This window comes from Myotis lucifugus, unplaced genomic scaffold (genome assembly GCF_000147115.1).
Source record: "Myotis lucifugus unplaced genomic scaffold, Myoluc2.0 scaffold_151, whole genome shotgun sequence".
In the NCBI taxonomy this organism is placed as follows: Eukaryota; Metazoa; Chordata; class Mammalia; order Chiroptera; family Vespertilionidae; genus Myotis; species Myotis lucifugus.
This window is the reverse complement of record NW_005871199.1, coordinates 2343896-2353097: the sequence shown is the minus strand read 5'-3', so window position 1 is coordinate 2353097 and position 9202 is coordinate 2343896. Positions and strand designations below refer to the sequence as shown.

General features: G+C 51.8%; 1 protein-coding gene across 1 annotated transcript; it reads right to left on the bottom strand.

The window, feature by feature from the left end:
* Positions 1–1126: 1126 nt before the first annotated feature.
* RIIAD1 (regulatory subunit of type II PKA R-subunit (RIIa) domain containing 1) lies at positions 1127–8336 on the bottom strand. The gene is made up of 5 exons (XM_006095284.3): positions 8253–8336; positions 7721–7797; positions 3006–3052; positions 1813–1940; positions 1127–1241 (listed from the first exon to the last, which is right to left on the bottom strand). The coding sequence occupies exons 1-4, from the start codon at positions 8334–8336 to the stop codon at positions 1870–1872; spliced, it is 279 nt and encodes a 92-aa protein (XP_006095346.1). The 3' UTR covers positions 1127–1241; positions 1813–1869.
* Between the last annotated feature and the right edge of the window lie 866 nt (positions 8337–9202).

Below are 9202 nucleotides of genomic sequence, written 5' to 3'. Positions count from 1 at the left end.
CTGCTCAGCAGAATGGAAGCACTTGTGGGACTCTGGCTGCCCCACGCCTCTCCCCACATCTGCAAATCCTTTCTTACCCATCACGGGCCAGTTCCTGTGAGCCCTGGTGCTCTTTCTTTTATCTTTTCCTATATTATTGCAGGTCGCTTCTCCCAAGAAGGGTTCCAAGAGTGTCTAATACAACACTGCACACCAGAGGCCCTCAGTGGATGTGTTTTTGGGTGTGTTTTTTTGCTGAAGACTTCGTTAGGATTTTCTAAACAGAGCAATAGCCACTGATGTGTGACTCTGAAAGCACTTAAAATAATGCTTCCGGTTCCTATTCCATAGCTTACTATGTGTGGTTTTTAATAGTTATCTAAATGCTCTATTTTGTTGGCCTTTCTACTACTGCAGCTGAAAACAAGACAGGCAGGGACAGGGAAATATAGTCTCTGCTTTGGGCTGTGCTTCTGTTGCCATGGTGATGTTGACAAGTGACACACAGGTGACAGGTGCTTCGTACAGTGGAGCCAGTGGGTGACGGAGGCCAGGCACGACATAAACAGGCAACACCCATGCCTCCCGGCCTGGAAAGGACTTCCTAACGCCAACTGGTCCATGCCCCTGCCTTTTAGCTGAAAACCAAATGATGGAGATCTCGTTTCTAAAAATCCTCAAGAACAAGGTCTACCACCCCTGAGTCACCTGTTAGGCTCACACTTCACAGTATTCACTGACCCTGGATGGGTTTGCTATGTCTAACCTCATTCTCCCTGGCTGTCCTTCCAGCCCAATTCCTCTTATGGAAATAAAAGTTAATCACCTGCACACTCTGAACAGTAACCCAGGAGGTAAGATCAAGAGAAAACAAAAGCCACCGAGGAAGGGTGGTTCAGCACCACCAGCTGTGGTCCTCAGGGTCCCCAGCCCTGTTCTTCCATCCACTCTTGGCTCTGGGAGTGGGTGGTCTGGGGGGGTGGGGAGTCCACCTAGTGGGCCACAGGTGGAAACAGCTGGCTGACCCGAGAGGCCCAGGGGCTGCCCCCGAAAGAGAAACAGGCCTACTGCCTACCAGGTCAAAGCCGGGGCAGCACAGCCCCCCCACAAATGACGCCGTCCTCCTCCTGAGTGAAATGAAGCAGAGACAGCAGGAAGGTCTGTTTTTAATGAGTATCTTTAAAAGCCTTTGCAAAGTAGACAGAGCCCAAGGCAGCTTGGAAACCCACACTGATGACAACAGACTCTCACTTCCAGATGCCCTGCAAGACAGAAATGGTTCTGCTAAATCCGGACTGTGGCTTTCTCCCACCTCCCATTAAAAAAAGAAAAAACCCCAACCTTGGAAATCACTTCAGATCATCCTGCCTGTGAAATGTGTGGCGGCCCTAATGGCCTCGCCTGGTTTGAAGGGGAGGGGAGCAGGAAAGCGCCCAATCCCAGATGCAGAGGGCAAGTGCTCCCACCTTTCCCAGGGCCTCTTGGCCCCACCACCAAGGACTCAGGGGAGAAGGCGTCTGCAGAGCAGAGCACTCTGCGATTCTGCAATCAGAGAGCAAGGGCTGGATCCGAGCAGGTCCCACCCCCATTCCCCTGTCACTCTCTCTACCTCTCACTACTCCCACTTCCTTTCTCTTCCTTTCACCACAGAAGGAAGACATGCTAGACACACCCTGTGCCTCTCCTCAGTCCCTAATCCCCAAAATAGTGCCAAGAAAACGAATGAAACTTCTGCTTCTCCATTTGCTTTCTTTCACACCCTGGGCCCAGAAAGCCAGGGCTTCTGTTCGCAAGAGTAAAGGAGTCTCTGTCTGCAAGGAGGTTGACACCCACCCCCGGGCTGGATCCTTTCTGGTCTCCCTCAGCAGCTGAGCATCATGATTCTGCTAATTAAGCCTCTTTCTTCTGCTTAATTAGCTGCGTGTGAATCTTGTTGGGAAGTCTTGGATCCGTGAAATAGTCTGGGATAAGAATCAAAGAGAAGAAATCATCTAAGCCCGAGAGACAAAGGCTGGGGGGCAGCTTACTCTGCTAAAAAGTTAGGCCGCCTCGGTCTTAGCCGGCTGTGACTAGTGGCCCCGCTTTGCCACGATGAGATGTCACAGCAACTCCTGAAATCACTGCCCCCTTTACCACCACCCCACACCGCCGCCTGCACCTCCCTCCCCAGCCATCCTGGGCCTGCCAGCACCAGCGTTCCCAGGAAGAGCTTCCACGGGGCGGCCCCCTCCCTCCACACCACCCTCCTGGGCTTGCTGACGCCCAGGGAGCCATGGGAGGGCTGAGCTCTGGCTTTTCTGGTCCCGGCCCATCTTGGGGCCCAAATAAATGCCAAGTGTTATTCTTGTCTGCACTGGGCCTGCCCGCCCCTGTCTCTGCCTGTCACGCCCTCTCTGAGAATATCCTCTCAGAGTGACGACAGAAGAGGGTGTTAGACTCACAGCATAATGTGAACCCGAGGCAGCATCTGCGGTGGCAGCAAAAACGTACTTCGGTTCAGTTGGAAATGGTTGGCGGATGTAACCAACTCCCAGGGCTCCCAGGGCCCAAGAACCCGCCCAGCCCAGCCCCTCCCCTCTAGATACCACTGACCTTAAGCCAGCTCGGGGCAGTGGAGCCCATTAGAGTCACCTGGGGAGCCTTTAAAACTGCGGAGGCCAAGCCAAGCCCCACCCCAGGCTAATTAAGTACAAACCTCCGGGTGGGCCTGGCCTCCGTGTTTTAAAAGCTCCCAGGTGATTCTCATGTGCAGCCGGGAGAGCCCTGCTTCCAGATTCCCAGGGAAGGAATCTCAAAATCCTTAACCCTCGCCGCAAGCATGTTCTGCCTCACTTCTTACCTGTCCCCATTTTGAGGAAACAACCATGGACGAAAGAGCCTTCTGCAGAGAGCTCCCTTGGGGGGCACCGGGTGAAGACATGGCCCAGACTTGGAGGGAGAACCCTGGGCTCGTCCGAGTCTAAATTCACAAGAATGCTCCTTGGGCTGCTTTATCAAACACGCGGAATGGGCCCCGCCTTACTCACCTGCAGCAAATTCTCGGATGTTTTCTGGCCTTTTCAGAAACATTTCTCTGGAAAACATGAAGGGACAGGGGTAGGGAGGGAAAGCAGGCTTTATGGCCGGCGGCTGTGGCTGGGTGAGGTTGTGCTGCAGCCAGAGGAAGCTTGTCACGTGTTCAGCAAACGTGTTCACAGAACCAGAGACAGAGGGCAGCAGGGCAGACTGCAAGCCCACCGTCTCCTGAGTAGGTTTCACCGTGAAGCCCCAAGCCTTCAAAGGGTTAATCGTTTGCCCGCGTTCAGAAAGCAAGTGACTAAAGGGAGAGAGGGCCCGGGTTTTGCCCAGCCTCCCCAGCTCTACTAGAGGGCCTGGGCCTCAAGCACTAAGGATTTGGCTTCCCTTCTTCCACTTCAGCTTGAGAACTAGTGAGCACAGACTGTGTGTAAATAACTGCACTAGATGAGAGAGGTTGGGATATTTTTAAAGATAAAATGTAGCCCCACCTTAAAGAAATGACAGTCAAGATAAAGGCAATGGGTAAGTTCCCGAGTGACCAACAGGCCACCTCCAGGCAGCGCTACAGGAGGATAGTCGTGTGTGGGAGTCAGGGACAGGAGGCTACTGAGAGCAGGACCCCAACATCTCCGCAGAGCTGGCACTTGAGAGGAGCCTTGAGGTGCACATGGGGTTTCAGCGCAGGACAAGGGCTGAGGGACAAGAGCATGCAGACCCAGGCAAGCCCCAAGCACAGGGGCTGGGAAGTGAAACCCCGTGTTCTATCGATGGTGAACTTCCCGAGGGCAGGTACTGGGTTGTATCCACCTTTGTACCCCCAGGACCCAGAAGAGCACACAAGGAGCATCAGTGCCCCTCCATGAGGGTCAGTGGAACGATCAGGGAGGTCCGGTCTGGCCAGAGTAGGGGGCATAAGAAGGGAGTAGTGGGAAGCTAAGGAGGCTTTATTATGGGTTCATGAAGGTCTGGGAGAGACATTTATACTCAATTGAAAAGACAGTGGCGATGCATAAATAAAGTGTGGCATAGTCACACGGTGGAATACAAGACAGAAAAGGGAATGGGGATCTACACGATACTGTTGGGAAAAGAAGCCAGGCACAATGGAGTACAGATTGTAGAAATCCATGTATATAAAGGCCAACCAGATTTGTGCTCTTAGAAGTCAGGATGCTGGCGACCTTTTGGGGGGAAGTGACTGGAAGGGCCTGAGGTGCTAGTCGGGTTCCGGTCCTTGATCTGGATGCTGGTGCCTGTGTGTCCCGGCTTGTGAAATGTATCCAGGTTAGGAGATGCCACTTTTCTGTACTCTATTTCAATAGAATGGTTTTGGTTTTTGTTTTTAAAAGCGATGGAATGGATCCACTGAAGATTTTTCCAGCCAAGGAATGATATGATCAGTGCTGTATTGGGGAAGATTCGTCAATCTAACATTTAATAAAGCCTTTCTCAAATTTCACTCTTTGCTATCATATCTCCAGCCTAAAACCTGAACTCTCTGGGTGCCTAAATCCCTACTCTTTCCATTTTCAGGTTCAAAATTCAAAGTATTAAGAGTTCTGGCCCAGCCCATGTGGCTCAGTGGTTGACCCAGGAACCAAGAGGTCACCGGTTCCATTCCTGGTCAGGGCACATGCCCAGGTTGCGGGCTCAACCCCCAGTAGGGGGAGTGCAGGAGGCAGCCCATCAATGATGCTCCTCTCTCATCGATGTTTCTATCTCTCTATGCCTCTCCCTTCCTCTCTCTCTAAAAATCAATTTTAAAAAACCATACTTTTTAAAAAGAGTTCTGTACACTGTGTGTATGAGTATAGACTAGAGAGCTGTGGCTGAATGGCCATAAATCACTAGGATCAGAAAACCCAAGTGCGGAGCTTGCTTCCCAACAAAAACAGTCCGGAGCTTCTGGTGGCTTGGAGTGAGCCCAGAGCAGAGACCTGCATCACAGGGAAGACCGGTGTGCTGCCCAGGATTCCGCCCCCTCTCCTCCCTTCCTTCCTTTCACTGGAAGGACCGTCGGAAGCATCCAGTACAGAAGAGGGCCTGATGCTGGTTCATCCTGGCACCACCCAAGGGAAATAACAAGAACACCAAGAGCAACCCAAACTTCAAACACTTCCTCTCCCCCTCCCACCTCCACCACAGAAAGAGAAAGTCCTAAAGGGGCCAGGAGGGTTTCCTGTAGGGGAGTTTGGGAACAGGGAACAGCGAATGGGAAAGCCTGGTGCCCTCCCTGGCCTGGGGAAGGGGGTGATGAGGAAGGAAAGGGAAGGTGCCTTGGCTGCCCTAACAGCTAGGCACAGAGGTCCAGCTCCTGGAAACTTCCTGGAAGAGAAGCGGGGCCATCCCTGACAGGTGACAAATCAACGCCCTCTTCATTCACCCCCCAAGGATTCTAATCCTTCCATTTGTGAACAACACAGACAGACGGTGATTTGATTCAAGCTTTTATCATCTCTCTCCTGATGGAATTATTTCTAACTGGGATTGCAAGCTCCCCACGATAGGAAGGCCATTATTCTTATTTCCCTTTAGAAAAAAAGGTACAGCCCAGCAGCATGGCTCAGTGGTTGAGTGTCTACCTATGAACCAGGAGGTCAAGGTTTGATTCCCAGTCAGAGCACATGCCCGGGTTTCGGGCTCAATCCCTAGTGTGGGGCATGCAGGAGGCAGCCCATCAATGATTCATCATTGATGTTTCTATCTCTCCCTCTCCCTTCCTCTCTGAATTCAATAAAAATATATTTAAGGGAAAAAAAGGTCCAAAAAGTGATGGCCTGACCCCCAGGGCTGACATTGACAGAGGACTCCCTAAACTATCTTTTGCCCAGGCCTTACCCTAGACCCGTGGTCAGCAAACTGCGGCTCGAGAACCACATGCGGCTCTTTGGCCCCTTGAGTGTGGCTCTTCCTAAGCCTTAGGAGTACCCTAATTAAGTTAATAACAATGTACCTACCTATATAGTTTAAGTTTAAAAAATTTGGCTCTCAAAAGAAATTTCAATCGTTGTACTGTTGATATTTGGCTCTGTTGACTAATGAGTTTGCCGACCACTGCCCTAGACCCAACCTTCACAGACTTGGCTGCACATTAGAATCACCTGGGAATCTTTTTAAAATCCTGATTTCTGGGCCTCATCCTCCAGAAATTCTGTTTCTTTGTTACTAATGTTGTGACCTCCACCCCATAACAAAGAAACAGAATTTCCGGAGGATGAGGCCCAGAAATCAGGATTTTAAAAAGATTCCCAGGTGATTCTAAGGTGCAGCCAAGGTTGAGAACCACTGCCCTAGACCCAACCTTCACAGACAGGTTTCAGTTTTCCCTTGCTCTTTCCCTTCCTGCCCTCCGAGAATCTGCTGCCACTTGGAGAAATGGCTAAAATATAAAGAATGGTGAAATCGGGAAAAAAAGGGGGCCTGGGGAAAGAAGACACCTCTCCAGGTCTTCTTTTGATCAGAGAGAGGAAAGCCCACCAGCATCCCAGCTCCCACGTGCAAGGCAACGAAGTGGGAAAAACAGGGGCTTGGGTCCTAGTTCAGCAACTTGGAGGCGGTATTTCACCTCTCAGAACTTAACCTGAAAGCCTGTAAAATGGAAGTGACAATGAGCTGTCTTTTGTAGAGTCGCTGGGAGGATCAGGAGTGTACCAATGCCGTCACTGTGTGTGTGTGTGTGGGGGCGGGGGGGACACCAAACATGGCTCCACCAGCTTAGGGCTTTGGTCCAGGGAGAGAAACGGAAGATCGACAATGCAATTACAGTACAGTGTGATAACCGCTGATGTCGGACACCAACACGGTGCCTGCAAGTAGAAGCCATTATTATTATTTAAACCTTGCCGATGTGGTTATAGCCAAACAGTATTTGAGATTGTTCTGTTCTATTGTTTTCACCCCTTGCGGCTCCCCCTCGGTTCTTTGTCTTTCATCCCATTAGGAGACTTTTCTACTCAAACAAACGCCATACTGAAAGGCAGTGTGGGGGGAGGAGAGACATGCTCCAGGAGATGAAGGAAAATGGTCTTTCCTCCATTTACAGAGGAGTGACTCAACTCTCAGTCTTTCTGCAACTATGTTCTCGGGTAGGGAAAGGCCAGACACCTGAATTTTTTAAAAGTTCTAATGATTTCATTAAGAGTCTCTGATAGAGAATGATGTTCTAGGCCAGCGGTTCTCAACCTGTGGGTCGCGACCCCTTTGGGGGTCAAACGACCCTTTCACAGGGGTTGCCTAAGACCATCGGAAAACACATACATAATTACATATTGTTTTTGTGATTAATCACTATGCTTTAATTATGTTCAATTTGTAACAATGACCTTGGGGTCACCACAACATGAGGAACTGTATTAAAGGGTCTCGGCATTAGGAAGGTTGAGAACCACTGCCCAATGGCTGCCCATTGAGTTTCACAAAGTCCACTTCCTTCTCCCAAGTGTCACAAGGTATATCGTTACCCTGACAGCTACAGTGAAGGAATATTAATATTTTTGAGACTTTAGAGGTAACTGAAGGAAACCTCTAGAGATAACTCAAGAAAACCCTGGATGCCACAAATCCCGGAGCTGGGAAAAATTAAACCTTAGGATATTTTGTACCTTTCAGGCCAGCAGGAAGCGATAGGGGTGCTTACAGAAGGGAGTCCCTCACGCTCACCTATCCCCAGGCTGGGCACAGTGCTGCCACCCCTTGCTCCATGCCAGCCTGGAATGCCACCTACCTGTAGAATCCACTTAGCAGCAGCTCCACTTCCTTGTGGGACCTTAGGTACTTCTCGTTAGCAATCCGCGTCTGAATCTGGGGACAAGAGCAAAGCGGCACATGCTCCGTGAGGAGGCAGATTTCGGGGTTCAAGCCCTGGTGGTGTGAAGGGCTGGGGAGCAACGCGCGCGTTTACCCGGCCCTCGCGCAGGACAGTTGACCAGTTCAGCCCTGTTGTCTTAAGATCAACAGCTCCATGCTGCCTCCTGCTCGGCCTGAAGCGCCTTATCTACAGTCGCGTCTCCATTGCCAGGAACACCTGGTTTGTATCTAAGTTAACGTATCGGTCCGTCATTTCGGCCCATTTCTTGGTCCAGGTCCCTGTGTTAGTTCTTCCTGCACTTTGAGGCGCCCGCCAGAGCCCCGTTCTCCCCGGGCCTTCCCCCCTTGGTCGGGAACAGGCTCCCCTCTCTCGGGGTTCTCCTCCCTGTCTGGGCCCTTATCCTGGGGGAGCCGCGCTTGGCTGGAGGCGAGGGCGGAAGCGCACCCACCTTGTAGTCGCGCAGCTTCTCCAGCTGCTCGAGGCTCAGCGCCCCGGGGTCAGGCCCCAGCTGCCCGTCCTCCATCGTCGTCATCTTGTTGTGGTCGTCAAGGCGACGGGCGCGCGGAGGAGGCCCCGCCCCTCCGGGCCCCGGCCCCGCCCCCAAGCCCGCCCCTCTCCAGCCGCGGGGAGGAGGCTGAGCGAAGCAATTCCGAGCGGCTCTGAAGCTGGGGGCTGAGCTCACGAGGGTCTCTCTACAGGACTTCCTTCCCCAAATTTGGGGACTTATTTCCCGGCTTGATTGTATATGCAATGAGCCCTTCTTCTCGACATCCCCCAAGTTCAAATAGTTCATTTCCTATTTCTAGAGCAAAGCTGGAAAGGCCGTCTCCCAGAATCTGGTTCCTGACCCTGTTCTTGGGCAGAAGCTGGATGAAGCCTGGTGGCAGGGAAAGAGAATCCAGGCTTTTTCCCTCTCCGCCCGCCGGGAAGCCGAACCCTTCCCCCTGCCCTGTACACCCTCGACATTGAACTATTGGGTGCTTAACACGGAAGCACCCGCAGGGTGGAGTGAGCTGCGTTCTGCAAAGGAAGCAACAGTCTCAGATTAAAGATGCTGGAAAGGACCTGGGGGAACATCCTGCCCGAAGTTTCGCCTCCTGGACTCACTTTCTTGTGTAGGTTAACTTGATCCTCACAAATTCTAAATTATTTCTTCCATTCCAGTTGAGTAGAAGCGGGGAAAGGCAGTCGGCCTTCCAGATGCGTTCTTCTAGTATCTGATTAAGAAGGGAAGCGAAACATAAAGCCGGAGAGCTGCAAATAGCAGCCTGGAAAGGGCAGGAGCCTGGCGGTCCATGCGCTTTTCTACGCCCCCAGGGAGCCTGCCAGCAGCGGTCTTCTTCCAGCCAGAGAAGAGCCCAAAAGGGGGATCCGTGAACAGCTGCCCAATGAGCAAGG

Bases quoted from the DNA above. Each gene is read 5' to 3' on its own strand.
- RIIAD1 (XM_006095284.3), bottom strand. From the start codon at position 8,336: ATGACGACGATGGAGGACGGGCAGCTGGGGCCTGACCCCGGGGCGCTG. The intron at 3,053-7,720 runs GTAGGTGGCATT...CATGTTTTCCAG, and splicing joins CTGCTAAGTGGATTCTACAG to AGAAATGTTTCTGAAAAGGC. The intron at 1,941-3,005 runs GTGAGTAAGGCG...TTCTTATCCCAG, and splicing joins CATCCGAGAATTTGCTGCAG to ACTATTTCACGGATCCAAGA.